At 38.0% G+C, this 16,222-nt stretch overlaps 1 protein-coding gene across 3 annotated transcripts in view; it reads left to right on the plus strand.

Annotated features, from left to right (window-relative positions):
- NFKB1 (nuclear factor kappa B subunit 1) overlaps positions 1-16,222 on the plus strand; it is a 59,030-nt gene that overhangs the window by 8,780 nt on the left and 34,028 nt on the right. For 2 of the 3 annotated variants that reach the window (XM_054825651.1, XM_054825650.1), the window contains exons 2-5: positions 3,349-3,401; positions 4,548-4,632; positions 12,430-12,470; positions 15,050-15,148. In XM_054825651.1, coding sequence (XP_054681626.1) covers positions 3,357-3,401; positions 4,548-4,632; positions 12,430-12,470; positions 15,050-15,148 — 270 coding nt within the window. In that variant the 5' untranslated portion in view covers positions 3,349-3,356. The remainder of the gene's footprint in view (positions 1-3,348; positions 3,402-4,547; positions 4,633-12,429; positions 12,471-15,049; positions 15,149-16,222) is intronic. The other variant, XM_054825649.1, reaches the window with a different exon arrangement.

Consider the following 16,222-nt stretch of genomic DNA (forward strand, 5'->3'; position numbering starts at 1 on the left):
TGGGAAGCAGGTGTGTATGGTAACACAAACTTCCACAACACAATTTTAATCCCAGTCATCTTCAAATGAGACAGGTGGGTTTGACTTGACTCCTCTAAGATGCACATAGCAGCAAATACAGTTTGGATAAAAACAATCTCTGCCCCAAAATACAGCTCATATAAGGAGAGAATGAACAAAGCTACTCGTGGTAGATGTTTATCTTACCACTTAATGCATGTAGGAAAGGTACTTAGAAACTCAAGCAATAAGGAAAGAGGCCAATTAAAAGCCATACAATTAATGCTAGGGTCTGTTTTTCTGCATGTGTCTTTTTTTTTTTAATCATGCTATTGACTCCCTGGATTTGCCCTGATTTTCTTGTAAGAAGAGGAAGCTTAGGGATTTGTTAACTAAATAAATCCTAAGCAAACAAATTCTATTTTGGAGGTAGAGATTGTGCAACATTTTTGGGTTTTGTTTGGTATTGAAAGAGGGCAAAACATACAGTGAAACTGAGAGTGTTTTCAGTCATTTAGAGGGGTCATTTTAAACTACCGGGTTAATTTTTTTCTAGGCCCTGAAAAGGCAATCGAGTGTCAGTTTACATACACAAAGGCATATGTTTGCACACCTAAATCATCGTGTGTTTATAATAAACTGGCTTAGCGTTTGAGCCAGAGAGAATGTCTTCAACCTCTCCCCCAAACACTGCAGCTGACTGAACACGACACAAAAGATCTCAAGTAAGAGACACGTGTGCTTTTGGTGTGAGAGAGATTGTTTTTAATATCTGGTTAGAAATTCATTAGTACATACTTACAGCAATTGGGTAGTATGTGGGTAGTTACGTTGCTGTTTCTGAGTGTAACCTTCATCTTTAATAACTGCTGGTTTGCTCTCATGATGTTCTTGTTAACTGCATCAGCCAAAAAGCCAGAAATGACCGTTTTGATCAGGTGACATTGAAAGACTGATTCAGATAGCTGTAGGTTTTATTTCTGTATGGATTCTAATTTTTGTATCAAAGTACTTTAAATGAAAAGTTTTCAGAAATACTGCCTCTGTGGTATTTTTCTACTTTGTTGAAGTCATGTATTGTAGAACTGTAAATGTGACCAGGAAGCATAGCAGGGGTGAGAGCTGCCCTGCTCCCTCAGAGTTCTGCTGCAGTGAGAGTGATACAGTCTGAGAAACCAGAATAGGGCAAAGACGATAGAACCTGCTGGTAAATTTATCCTATTGGGTTTACAGAAAAAGCTGTGAGATGCTTTGTTTGAAAGTTTTACAAAGAAATAAACATATAGCAAACAGGCAAGTAGGCAGATGCTATTGATATTAGCTCCTCAGAAGCTTTTTTTTCCGAACAAGCATATTTACCATGTTATCTGGGTACTTCAGGTATTTTGGAACAGAATTTTGCATATATGACTCATGAAGTAGTAAGTGATTAAAATATGAGAGATCACAAAACAGGCCTTTTAGGACCAGTTTTTATTCTGTTTATGCAGAAGAAATCTGGCATTGGCACTCAGTTACCTAATCAGTGTGCATCATCAGGGTGGGTATTGTCTCACGCTTCGTAAAAAATGTTGGCTGTTGAGGTCTTCGGTAATGTCTACACCTTTAACTGGGAAGTGTTTGCCCAAAAACTAAATTACAGTTATCAAAATAACTTGTCAACTGATGATGAGGGTTATATTCTCTCTGTGGAACAGAATGTCAAATAAAACATCTTAGTAAAGTTTGTTGTATGCTGAAGGTTTTGTTACATCTTGTATGTTGACTTTTTTCCATAATGATTGATAATAACAATAGCAAATTATTGATGAAAATAATGCTTTGCAGAATGTACCTGTGAGAGAATGTTGATTGACTTGTATTTTTTCTGTTGCTGAAATCCTGATTTATTAAGTAATGAAGTGGGTGGCTGTGGCTGCAGCTGCTTGTTATATCTCTAATTCATTTTTGCCTGAAAGCTTAGGGCCAGTTACTTGATATTTGTTCATATACTACAAATAAAAATTACCCAATAAATATTTATCTCTAAAATTGAATTACAGACAGGCAAATACTTTTATTTTCCAGGTTAAAAAATAATTTTATCCTCATGGACCTCTTTTACCTGGAAGTCATCTGGCTATTTAGTGTCTCCTATTTTTCAATTTTAAATTTTCTTTCATTTTTTACTTGTGTGAGATGGGTGGCTATATGATGTCTTTGGAGCTGTTAACAAGCTGAGTTGAGCCTCTGTCAAAGTGAAGTACCAGAGTATTCCAGTTTTCTTTTTGCTTTTTGCCTGTCTGGTTCCTGTAGGAAGGTACATGGTGACTCAGTTTTTCTTTACTGGTTTACTGATCACTTCCACTCTCTTTCATAGGGCAGTAGGTTTTTACCGTTGACTTTGCTTTGCTGGAAAACATGGTTCATGTTCATTGTGGTGAAGTATCAGGGCCAGTGACATGTTTCTATCTTCTATTAGTTATTAACCTTATTTAGAGTGTCTGCTTGCACGTAGACATGAGTCTCTTGAAATAGTCACTATGGTTATTTTTAGATATTTCCTTGGAGAGCTTTTTTTAGTAAGATCAACATGAGTGAAATTGTAATTCTTTCAGTTAACATCTACATGAAAAGAAATAACACTAATCTTTTATAATAGACCTAATAAATTCCTAAGAAAATTTCCAGGCTCAGCTACCAGCTTGCTACTGGCCCCAGGAAAACTAAGCCAGGCTAAACTTTCCCAGTGCCCAGCATTTACATACAGACCTGTGAGAGAGGGTTAGATATGTTGTACATCCATAATTGGCGTTGTCAGCACTGAGCTGTTGTGGGTGCCAAGCACTTGTGGACCTCTGGAAATAAAGGTGATCCAAAAGTAGTGAATGTTTGACTCCTGGTTTTATTTAAAGAAAAAATATTGGATGTTCTTTCTTGGGTGTCTTTATCTCTATTTAGTAGTACTTCACAAGAAAACCATCAGGCATTCATAAACGCTCAGAAGTCTTTTTATTATATAAAAATGCAGAGTCCTGCTTTTGCTAAACTGTGATAAGGATTTTGCCTAAAAGCTAATGGCAGAATAGTCAGAGCAAAGGCAGAAACAAATTAATTCCTGATTTTAATAAATTTTCATTTAAGGACTTTGACTAATTTTTACTTGCTTGGGAGCAGGCAATGGACAATCCTAGCTGTAGCCTACTCTGTCCTTAGCCTGTACCTTGCAAATACTGAGGAATTTTCATTAACATTATGAGTAAAACAAGAAGGTCAGAGATGGAGCTTTTAACTCAAACATTTTTCCGTTTTCTGTATTGTTGTACATTGGAAAAAAATGAGAGTTCTGATAATGTTTTTGTGTTTCAGGACTTAAAATGGCAGGAGAAGATTCCTATATTATGGGAGTGTCTGATCCCCAAGTAAGTGGATTTGTATATTTTCAATATTCCTGTATTCTCTCCTAGCTCTCCGTTTTGGCTTGCTCTCATATTGTCCTGTCATTTCCTAGACTTGACAACATGGAGATATAAAAGCATTCCAGCTATTGGCAGAAATCAGGTTTGAGGAAATCTAGAGAGTTGTGGGGTTTTTTTCCTCGAAAGTGTTTTTTATGGGACCTGTAAAGTGTCTTGCCACTGGTGAAATGACTGAAATGAAAAAGAAAGCTAGGTCTGCTGAAAGAAGCAATTGAAAAAATACTCATTTTTATGCCTTGTCAGCTTGTGACACTTGCCTCAAATTTTTTTCTGTGGTGGGCATTGGACTTTACCTGCAAATAAAGCTCCTTACGCCCTAAAAGGCCCCTTCGCATTATTTTTTGTGAAATTTGCATCAACATTGATGACTGAAATGTTCCTTCACTCACACAGATCAGTAGGCCTAGCTCTTCAGAAGCTCTTCCTGATCTCATTAGGTCATTTTATGATTCGAGTTGCGAGAATAGTGCTTGAGTGAAAAGTTTGAGTGAAGAACAGATCGTTTCTACATTTCTACTCACCTTAATTTCCAAAAAGAAACTATTTAATCCTTTATGCTTGCTCCACTTTGGAAGAAGATAGATTTATACCTGACAACAATTACAGTGAGGTTAAGACTTTTCATTGTTCAAAAAAAAAAAAATTTAACCTGGGTATACTGTTTTCTTGCATTAGAACTTGTAAATATGTTTACATAAGGAATGTGGTCTGGTGGGGTTTAATCACAGAAGTGGAAATGAAAACTCACAGGTTCTCAGCAAGGCCTTGGGCAAGATATCTAGGGTCAGATTTTCAGCCTAAGCTCTTTTGAATATATAGCTGTTAGGGCATGGAAGCAAAATGAGTGCTTAGAAACTGTGCTGAGCTCAGTGCAGTGTCATGATACTAGCGAAACTTGGTCAGTACTATCAGCTTTGCTTGCACTGCTGTTGCCAGCAAAAAATAAAATAGATATAAAATATTTATGTACTGCACCAAGGTGTTTGCAGTCTCAGTATTTGCCGAGAACTTTGAAATTCTTTGCTGATAGATTCTTTATGAAATTATCTATACATGTAGTAATGAAGAATATATTTTCTTTCAATTTAGATGTTTCCAATGGATCAGTTCATGGGAATGAACGCATTATTTAATAATACAAATTACATCACTTCGGACTTACCACTACGAACAGGTAGGAAGCATTGCTATTTGATTGTGCTATTGTCCTGCTGTTTCTTCCAGTTTGGGTTTTTTTCGTGAAGTTCTTTTCGGAGGCTGTTTTGTTTACACTCTTGTATTTCATAGTACTAGATCCTAAAGTTGTCAACTAGAGTTTTTATTACACTCTTATACTTCTCTTTCTTACCCTCATGAAACTTTTAAGAGTGAGGCAAATCTGATTTTCTTTTGGCTTGTACAGAAACTGAAAGTTTCAGTTAGTTAAATGGTTTGAGTGACCAAAGCGCTTTGAGTGACCTGGTTTTATAAATTATTTTGTATTTTTTTCTAAATTTGCATCTTCAGTGATTTACATGTTTGTATTGCCAGTTTGCAGAGTGCAATGTGTACTTTTTTTTTCCTTTCGAATGGTGTTTCATTTGTTGTCATGATTCTTAAGGTGCTTGTTTTTCACTAATAAAATGTAGAGTATATTCAACTTCCTGTATCATTCGAATCTGTTTTTCCTTCTCGGTGACTTCTCTGTTTCCTGTAAAGTGGCAGTCTGGTATTAAAAGTACCTGACAATTTCCTGTATAATAACACTAATTTGAAAGTTCAGAGTCAAATTTTGCAGCAAACTGCTGAAGATAAGCAAATAGTATTCTGCAAAGGTCCGATACGGAGTTCTTCCAGTATGATTCCGAAACAGGAGTATCAAATAGAAGTGTGTTATATCTCAGCCAATATTAGCTGCTTGATGAACCTTGGTCTGGTTTTGCATATTAAATTTCTTTATAAGTATTACTTCTTGCTTGAATTTGGAAAGCTCTGTTTCTCCTGCTTAGTTTATTAGAATAGCTGATCTGAAAGGAGGAAGGAAGTAAAAAATATTTAAGCATATAAGGTTTTTCTTAATATTTATCTCCAATAAAGTAGCTCCAATATAGTTGTTAATGTCTTTTAACATGACAACTTTCAGTTGGTGATCCGTTTGACTACGTTGTATCAGGATGTAGCTGGTATCTTCTGTATTGCAGATTGCTTTCTTGTATTGAAAATGCAAATTGCTTTTGTTTGCAATGTTTGATACACTTGCCAGCAGTGAAGGTGTGAAGGGTGAAATGAAATAAGCAATTAGCTTTTTACTTCATAGGTAAAATTCCACCCTACAGTAACAATAAATGCTGATTTAAAAACAAAAATTAAAGCATGCTTACTGTTTCAGTGTTTCCTGGTTTAAACCATGCTTCTGTTTTCTTGACTGAATAGTAGCAAGGAAGGATCAAGAAGCACATATGGTACAGATAATTTTGTTTCAAGATAAATGTTCTTATGAGCAAAGCTCTTGACAAATATGGACAAGCATGCAACAAATTAATGTTGCAATCATTTATTTGCAGTGTTTTTATTAAGGCAGATAAAATTGTTCAGTAAGATTCATCTGTGTAGGATTAAAGGGCTTGTGCATTGTATACCAAGGGTTTTTTTCACTGTTCTCACAAGCTTTCTGTGGAACAAATAATGTTATTGGAATTTTGATTTCCACATAATGATCTCTCTTACATGAACCTTTTAAGCTTACTCTGTACTCTTCATGCCAGACTCATTCCATACAAATTATTCAGATATAAAAAACTGATTTTCAGATATCTGTCCTGTCTAAACTAGAAGACAGCTGTTTTTAAAGCCATATGGGGGAGTCAAGAGTACACCGAGTTCTAGAGTCACAGAAAACTCTTACTGGGCTCTATCCTTAATTTGCAAAATTGCTTAGAAAAGGTGGGGGGTTTTAATGGCACTGCTCTTGTCTACTGCTGCACTGTAGGTGTCAAGTTCCCTGTGTACAAAATAGGATTTAATAAAGGATCATGGATTTCAGGTTATCACAAACAAAAAGATAATCATAAGTTTTAGAAAAAGTTGATCATTTCAAAGCCATCTGATAATGCCATAGTGATTTTGTTTCTTGAGTAGTATCACTATAATGCTTACTTCCTCTCCTCCTTGAAACTATGATGTCTCGTTACTGTGGACTAGTTCTTCAGTTATAAGGTAATATAATAGTTTATATATTATGCTTTAGTTGTTTCCAAGCAGGAACTAATGATTTCTTTGTATACAGCAAGGCCAGTTAAAAACTCATATGGGATTTTCCAAAAGTTCTTCCAGCTGAGATATTGAGACGGTGAAATAAGTATTCTAAAAAAGATTTTTCTCTAGGGCAATTGGATGATTTAAACAGAACCAACGACACTAATACACATGATTTGGTGTGGTGCCTACATCTTTCAGTCTGTGCATTCATAGTCGCACAATGTCAAACTTATGGCAGGCTGGTTTAATATATAACTGTGGATTGCCGTATCATGCCAGTGAAGCTGAATCAACAAATAGCTGGGGAATTTGGGGACTTTCTGATGATAGATGTTCTGCTGTTATGTTAATATTTACAGTAATAGTAGAAAACCTTTGAGATGTTGGGATAAGGATTTTCTTGACGAGGTTGTCAGTGCTCAAGTGTCTTCACTCCTTTTTCTACCTCAAGTATGTCAGTTTTAAGTAAAAATTAGGCTTGGTTATTATGGCTCTAAAGCTGTAGGTAGTTGGTAGCTGTAGCAGGTAGTTATGTAGTTCAAATTCTACATTTACATCTAAATCTGGAAAGAGAAGTAGTCTCTATGTGCCTTTAGTGACAAAAGGATGTATCTATAAGAAGTGCCGTAACAGTGCAAACTGCAGGACTGAGTTGTGTGTTTAAAACACCACCAGCAGCAAGGGCAGTATGTCACGAAGCCAACCTGTTCTTTGCCTCGTTGGGAAGTATCCTGCCTTTGAGAGCTAGGTACTAATGCTCAGTGGTGTCGGGGATGGAGGAAACGTTATCCACGGCACATATTTAGGCCATATAAAAGCAGATACGCCTTAATGTGATGTCCACTGTGTAGTGGAGGGACAAAGCAATGCCTTAAATTGAAGAGGAAATGGGTAGAGCTCTGAGCAAAGCATTTTATAATTTTTAGTGTTTCTTACTTCCTCATGATTATACAATGCCATCTACAACCATGTAACATAGCAATCAGTGTGCTGGTTAGAGATGGTTTTGGGAACTGGTTAATTGTTTTGGTTTTTAGGGGCTCTGGTCTAACTAGCCGATGGCATTGAAGTATTGTGGTTTGGGTTTGGTTTTTTATTGTAAGCAGACTGAGCCTGTGAATTCGAAGCAGGGCCATCAGCAGCTGAACAGTATTGCCTGGAGGCAGCTAAAATTACAGGTTTTTGGTATTTTTTTTTAACCTCCTCTGCCCAACCCTCTGTGATGCTTGAGAAATGAGAAGATCATAGAGGGGAAAAAGAAGGAACTTTGGAAAAATATGAAACACTTTTTTTTTTGTGGGAGAGATAACATTAGGAAAGATTCAAGGAAGCCTGACCGTGACCAAAAATTAGATGAATATTCTTTTTCCCCTTCCCATAGCAGTGGCCCTAATCCTCAGAAGCATGAGCAGACTTGCATACTGCTTCTGGTGTTTTTTCTAGATCTTCTGTGCTTGTATTTTGAAGAGCGAACTGAGGGAAGAGAGAAGTTAAGCAAAGCCCGTGTGCTGCTTGCTTTAAACATCATGCTTTGAACACTGTGAAGCTGAGATGCAAGAGAGTGTTCCTGTGCGGGTGAATCCCTGAGGGGGAGGACGTACAAATGCTATGATAGGCCTTCAGGAAGGATAAGACACTAGATCTAGAGTCTGAGCTTTTAGCAGTGAGGTGCCACCGCCAGGATGGACACAAGAGGGTTGGTGTTGGATTTAATAATCAAAACCTAGAGGCTGTGAGTGTTTTCATCCATGTCCACACAGCAGAAAGGCACGCCATCATCAGGGTGAGATGCCTGTTCTGGGCCACCCACTAAGAGAGAGTTGGTGAGAGGGGAACTTGACCATAGCTGATTGTAGGTTAAATTGAATGGCTTCAGGTACTAGGTAAGCTGTAAAAGGACCTCACTAGTCCTAGAGTGCTGCCAGTCTTGCAGGGATATCCCACCAACCTCACAGACCCTTTTTTTCTTGACTTTGCTGTGATGGGAAGCAGGAACCAAGAGGGAGCCTAAGATGGGTGCTCCTTTGGGAAGTGTGTGTGCAGGGTGAGGCCTGTCAAGAGGAAGAAAGAATGCAAGTGGTGGGAGTGTCAAGATGCAGGAGGGCCTCTGACTCAGGCAGGAAGGAAAATGAAGAAATGTAGCAGTTGAAGACGACGTAGGGAAGTGGGACTGTGACTCAGGCTGGAGGGGAGGCAGTGGGATGCGAGTCAGTCTGTGGCAACTGAGGCGAGAAGACAGAAAAGGAAGCACTGAAGCATAGCCAGGATGTGGCAGTCTGCACCAAACCCCCTCCAGGCTGGAGGACTGCATGTTTTAGTTGCAGTTCTTAGCCCTCCTGAACTGCAGCAGTGTCAGGCAAATCATAAGGAGTACTCATGTCAAAACTTGGCTCTTGGCAACCATGAGAGTCATCCCTGTGTAGAAGCCAGCTCTGTGACTGTATGCTACTTCAGCCTCTCTGTAGGGCAAAAGTAGAACTTAAGCGATGCATTAAGTAGCATTCCTTCTTGTGGTTGTTTAACACGTAAAAAAAGGTTGCTCATTAAACAAGAACTTGAAGCAAGCAACTTTCCAGCCTAGAACAGAGATGCAAAAGATCATCAGAAATATCATCATTATTGATTCCTCTTACAAGGTGTACATCTTAAGGTTCCTGCTGTCTACTTAGACCAGATATGCCTACTAATAGAGACGATATAATAAAAACTTCCCTGTGCAAAACACCAAACATCTTTTCCCATGGAGAGAAAGAAGGAGCCACATATAGCCGATGTTAGGCTGTCTGTCTAATGTACTTCTGGAAAGTATTCAGAATTTAGTGAAAACAGCTGTATGAGACCTTTCACTAAGTAAAATCCTTTTTATAGTCAAAATAACATGCCATTTATGCTTGGAAGTTACCTTGAAAATTGCTGCTTTATTTTTAAATAGCATTGCAGATGTAATTAAGTGCCTTGCATTAGAGTGCCTTCTCTGTAATGTTACTTGGATCTGGTTCAGATGCTATACCAGAGAATTACTGAGTCATTGTAAAAAAGAAAATGTTTAAACACAAAACCTAAAGGTTAAAGTAAAACCTCATTAAACTTTGTTTTATATATATTGGTATGTGATTTATATAATCTGGATTAATGATAACAAGCATCTAATTTGCCTTTGTACATTTGCACTGCACCTTTTTTGCACTCCCCTAGTATTAGTATGTAAGATGCTTTGATTTTTTTGTATCAGTATATTTGTATGCTTTTTATAAGCTTTTTTTGAAGGGGACATAAGAACCATAGTCCTAAGTTTTCCATTTTCCTGAGTTTTCACAAGTGCCGTGCAAGGTGAAGCCATTTCAACAGTACAAAGAATTCCCCTTGAGCTTTCCAATATACCAATATAGTTTATATCCCTCTCTTCGGAGTTTGAATTTCCTCATGCTGACAAAAAATTGGAACCTGGGGGACTGCTGCAGCCACTTAGTGATTGGATAAGAGTGCTTCCTTTTCTGGCTAATGTTTGAGAGAAAGCAGTAGTATTTTGTGCCGATACTAACCCAATGTATATGCCAATTACTTGGCAGATCCTACCCTGGAGGCTTGGTTGAAAGTTGAACTACACAGTTGTATTTTAGGTGCATTATTTCTGCCAGTACCCAGGCTTCCGGTTAAAGTATACTGTTAAAGTATAACATTTTTAGATGAGGAGGATGAAAGTTCTGTGAACTGAGGTCTTATATTTAAATGCTGATATAATGCCTAAACCCAACTCAACTCATTTTGACTCCATGTTACAGACAAAAAGTGAAACGTAAAACCACACCAAAGGTAAATATTACTCTGTGTCTTTAAAAGTTTCTGAAGTCCAAACTGTTTGTCATGCTTTCTAACGCAAGATGATGTGTATGTGGTCTTGAGGCAATTGTTTTGCATGACTTCAAGATTTTAATTGTAGCGCTGTTTACTTTTTCACAGGAAGAGCGTTGGCTTGGGAAAGAAATTATCTTTATATGTGAAATTGTTGTGACTGACATTTGCAGTATAACTATGGCATGAAGCTAATTCAATTGCTGAGTCAGCTAACTTCAACAGCAAAATATTAATTCCATCTCTTAGCATATTTATCACAACTTTCATTTTGAGAGAAGCCCGTTCAGTTAAGACCTGTGCTGACTAAAGACATGAAGGTCTATTTTATTAAAGTGAAGTTACATTGAGGAGCTGAGAAGGATGCATGTAGTCATACTACAAACTATAAATTAATGAATCCTCTGCCATTTTTAATTATCAGTGAACAGTAGACCTATTGGCAAATTAAAGATGATGCAAGTATGTATTGCTGTGCTGAAGCCAAGTACTACCTAGTTGAGGTAGCTGGATGGTGTGGTTCTTGCACATGGTGCAGTTGTTCGGTGTCAGATCACGCCTGGATGTTGGCAGGGAATGGTATGCTTTATACGTTTGCAGGCTCTGCTGCATAGCTGTGGCTTGTCTGCTTTGGAGGTTTCACATGTCCCAGTGAGCTTGCTTGATTTCTTAGCATTAATACCTTTAATAGAGTCTAAGTGATGATACATAATTCCAACAGGAATATAGCTGGCAAAATATCGTGTAAGTATTCACAGTGAAACTGTCATTTGGGATCTGCTTTGATAACAATTGAATTCTTAGCATTGAAATCCAAATCATCTTCTCTGCTTAGCAAGAGGCAGGGAAGAAATCATACCTCTCTCAACTGTCGTTTTCAGACTCGAGGTTGGCTTGCATTTTAAGAGGTATTTCACAGCCATCCACCTAGAGAACTTTCCTTCTCAACGTAAATAATCTAAACAATCAGAGTTGGAGCTAAGCTTTGATCAAGTGATGAATTCTTAACTGTGGTGGCACCAAGCTCTCATTGGATTTAGGGCCTGCTCAGAGGCTATTTAAACTGGTGAATTTTGAATGAGGTTTATGGTATGAAGTTAGCCACTGTTCAGGGAGTGGTGCAAGACTGAAAGCTATTCAAGAAAGCCTTCTTTGAAAGACATAAATAGAATTCTAGTAGAACATAATCCTATATATTGGCATCGTGCTCAAAGATGAATCTCCTTGTAGAGTCTGCATCTGTAGTTAAATGGAGTGTGTTCAGTGTTTTGAGAGGCACAGTAGTATATTTAAAAGTGTATCTGAAATTATTAAAAGAATGTAAATTGTTTACTCTCCTCAATGCCTTTTTTTTTTTTTTTAAAGTGGTTCTGACTGCTAGGGCATGTTGAGACAGCTTAAATTCCTCCTATATTCCCATACCTCAGAGCTTCCCATTGGCTGTCTCTAGACTTTCAAAAGCACCTATTCGGTAGGAAGCCCTAGGGTCAAAAGCTTGTGAGTATAGTCTTTAGAGCCCAAGGGGTTTAAATACAAAAGTTAACCTTAGCTCGGGAAGGCCAGGCTGCTTGGCAGTGGCAAGGGGAGGATCCTGTTCTTACCTTAGTCTTAACTGAGTGATCAGAGTTGCTCATTTAGGCCCTCTGAGCTAAAATTAACTTTTTTGAGTTAATCCTTCCCTTCTTACTCCACTGGTTTTAGGGAATGTTGGAAACAAGAGATTGCCAAGTGATTATTTATTAAAACTTAAGTTCTGAAGATGCTTACGTGCTTTCAAAAATTTTATCTCGAGATTTAAGGACATCAGTTTTACCCCTGCAGCTTATATGTCATAGTAATAGAAAAATAATTTCTATTATGACTTTTCTTTCTTTTATGTTAGCAGATGGACCCTATCTTCAAATCATAGAACAGCCAAAACAGGTAAGAACACCACTACATTTTGAAAATCTTTAAGGTAGCTGTCACTATATTCAGCTCTGAACAAAATTATGACTTAAGATGGGGGAAAAAAAGAGTATGGAAGAGGTTGAACTCTTATAACAGATGTGGCACTTAACCATGAGCAGTTTTTCCTCTCACTTTTGAGTTAAATCGTTTCCTGTTTTGTTCTGTTTTCATCTTTGTGTCTCTCTGGAAGTGTCATAAGACAAAAAAAAAAAACCCAACCCTGAGGGTTTTAAAAAAATGTCTTGCTAAGTATAGACTCTTCATCTTAGAAGTGACTCTTATAGTATCCCAGTATTTTGAAACTTAAAGGAATAGACCAAACACCAAGATTTTTAGAATGTTTCATGTTTCTTTAAAAACATGAAAGAAAAAATAAAAACATTTCATTCTGTTCCCAAGTTACAGGAACCTTTGGCTCCTGCTTTGCCATGGTAAAGAAATTCTGTTGTCCTTTGCAATTCCTTTTGTCATAGTTGACTGTTTTGAATAACCCAAGAAAAATGAAGATAAATGATTGAATGTTACTTTTTTTTGTGACTGTGTAGCAAACACTTCCTTTATGCTCCTCTGACAGTATGAATGTCATTCCAATGCACCGGTTAGTTTTCATGCAACTGATGTACAAAGTAATTGCTGGGTGAAGATTGCCCTGAAGTATGCCAAGGTATTGTTTACCCTTCAGCTGGTGTCATCAGCAATTACAAGTATTCCTCCTGAAGCTGTTACAGTATATGGAGACCCCTTTCCTGCCTCTCCCAATCAGTTGATAGTTTCCTACCTTATGGAGCTGTTAAGTAGACAGGAGAAGAGGGTGACTAAAAACTATCCCATCCTCTGCTTGATCTAATGCAGAAGCATACTGCATTCCAGTCTTCCTGGTAGGATGCACATTTGTTTCAGCTACACACAAGACATTTCTGTGCTTGAGCATTCCTCCAGGAATAGGGACACTTCATGGTCATAGGTGAAACAGCTGTGTACTGTGAACTCTTGGAAGAATACACTGCCCCTTCCTTCTTGTTTTAGTTCATTCCACATCATGCTGTGTCTTTGCATGGTGGAGCCTACAGTGTGCAGTGTCTAAGGAGAAACCATTGTTTCCATGCATGATTTCTTAGCAAGCAGCTCCTGTAGTGGAGTACACTGGGCAATGGTTTATAATAGGGTGATCCATCAGCAAGGTGCTATGCCGTGATCATTTTTGGAGCAAAGAGACAGCTGGGGGGAGTAAGACTGTAATTGTGTAAAAATGTAGCTAGGATAGCAAGCACAATAGATGGAGGAAGGCCACACAGATGACTGCCTGATCTGTTGGATCGAAGGCATAGAGGCAAAGAGACTGGGTTGTCTCATGCGTCATGACTGCGGAGGTTGCTTTGCCTTTTGGACAACCTGAGTTCAAGGTCATCATAGCTGGGTGCTTCACTTGCAGTACACTCGGTCACTCAGTTCACTATAGGAAGGGAAATACGTGCTTAAGGATGAATAACATTCTCTGGTGAGTATCTGAAAAAAAGTCAGATCTTTACATTTGCCTGGGAAACAAATTTTTAAACTGAAAAGGTTTAGTGAGATAGATATTGAAACTACTGATTACAGAGTAATTTTTAAACTGTGGTGTTCACTGTCAGCTAATACAGACTTTGAATTCAGAGTTGTCTATTGTTGGAAAGAAGCTGAATGGTTCTTGACGAAGCATACAACACTAACTGATGCTGTTTGGACACTGGGAGTCCTGTATAAGATGGGGATTTTTCTATAAATTGCAGGACTGGGGAGTAGATCTGGAAGTATGCAAAGTTGCGGGCCACATGAAATAATATAGCAGAGTAGAACTACAGTTAACAAATACATTTGCTCAAGAGTTGCATCTTTAGTGCCTTATAGATTACCCTGTAAAGTAAAGGGGATGTTATTTCCTATAAATAAAAATGGAATAAATGGACAGCTGTACTTTAGAGTGGTTGCTAATATCCTGCAGTTCCCTGAAGTACATTCAGACATCTATTTATGTAGCTGAGATGAAAACCCAGCCATTCAAAATCCCCTGAAGCTTTTGTGCTGTTTCTGGACTCTGCTCAGAGATATACCTTTCACATGCTCTTCTCTGAAGGAAGAAGCATTTCTGTTTCATCCCTGTTCTTTCCTTTATGATGCTTTGGACTTCCTTGATTGTTATTGGCTTCAATTCTCTTTACCTGGCAGCAGTCACGGGAGAGAGTATCTGCTCTTGCATTCTCTATCTTTTATTTTTTATCTTGTTTTGAGAGTATAAATAGATCTCTGCTTGAAAATATTTTCGCTTATTGAAAGAAAAATTTTGGGTTGCTGCTGTAAGTGTGAGAATAGAACAGTTTCTCCAGGGCTACAGTTCAGTGGTGCTTTTTGTTAACCAACACTCAGACAGCATTTCAGGGATGAACAGTTGTAACTTTTCTGTTTGTGGGCTATCTGGGCAAGTCTTGTTTGTGTGTGTGCATGCGTGCTCCCATGTGTATATGCTATTTTTTTGTTTTGTTTCTAAACAGCTTTCTTTTCCTTCATTTCCACAGAGGGGGTTTCGTTTCCGATATGTATGCGAAGGGCCTTCACATGGTGGACTTCCTGGTGCTTCTAGTGAAAAGAACAAAAAATCATACCCTCAGGTCAAAGTAAGTACATAAATCATTAATTTTGCAAACTGAATGCAAGTGTCATATACTTATGTGTATAGGACATTACTGCTTATCAACATAAATTTGTATGAAATTACTCAAGACTGACTGCATTGCAATCCCAGCTTTCGAAATGTAATTGATTTTGAAGAAGTAGTTGTCTTCAGATTTGTGCAGTTAGTTTGGCACCGTATTTATCTGCCAACAACTGAGCAGTAAGTGTTCTTGCACCTACCACCTTGCTGCCCTCTGCCAGACTAATGGAGCTCTTCCTTAAGATGCAGTTTTAGCATAAAGCAAGACCTGAGCTGCTCAATTAATCCACTTACAGCATACTGCAAAGCATAAGTCTGGTCAGTTATTCCACTTCACTCTAACATACTGTTTACCAAGTTTTCCTTCTTTTTCTGTTTATGTTCCTCCTTATTCAATATCAAGGATATTCAGTTCTTAAGGACTTAATTCCTTTAAAGTCAACAGAAAACTTTTTGTTTTAATGGGAGCAGCATTATGTTCAGGGGTTTGCTGAATGTTTTTGGGGGCTTTTTTCCCCCGGAAAAAAATCAAGGATGTTAATCAAAGAAACATTCTGCGCTAGCACAATATAAAGATTATGACAGTGGTGATTAATCATTCTAGGATTAGAGAACTGTCTTTGCCTATGGTTCTTGCAGCAGATTCTTTTTCCATGGAAGTGAGGAAAAGAGAACACCGTTTCTTTTCAGTATTTTTTTAACTTAATAAAAGTCTCTCAGTATTGCATTACCTCTTTGAACTATTGCACTAGAGATTGTCTCATGAGGAGCAGGGTTAAAGTATTTTAATTCTGGTGTTCTCTCTTACTCTCTCCTTTATGGGGAGAGAAAGGGAGGGAAGAGTGGCAAGAATTCAGCCTCTGTCTTGGTGCCACTCCTCAGCTTTCTCCGCAGTATGCATGTAGTTCTTCTGCAGTTCTTGAGAAAGGCTGGAGTTTGGAACAGTTGCATCTCCATAATGAATCAGTATGAGCATGACTCAATTGGCTGAGATAGCCTAGGGTGTTAATCTTGTGAATTGAGAAGAGGTCAGGAA

This window comes from Grus americana, chromosome 4 (genome assembly GCF_028858705.1).
Source record: "Grus americana isolate bGruAme1 chromosome 4, bGruAme1.mat, whole genome shotgun sequence".
NCBI lineage: Eukaryota > Metazoa > Chordata > Aves > Gruiformes > Gruidae > Grus > Grus americana.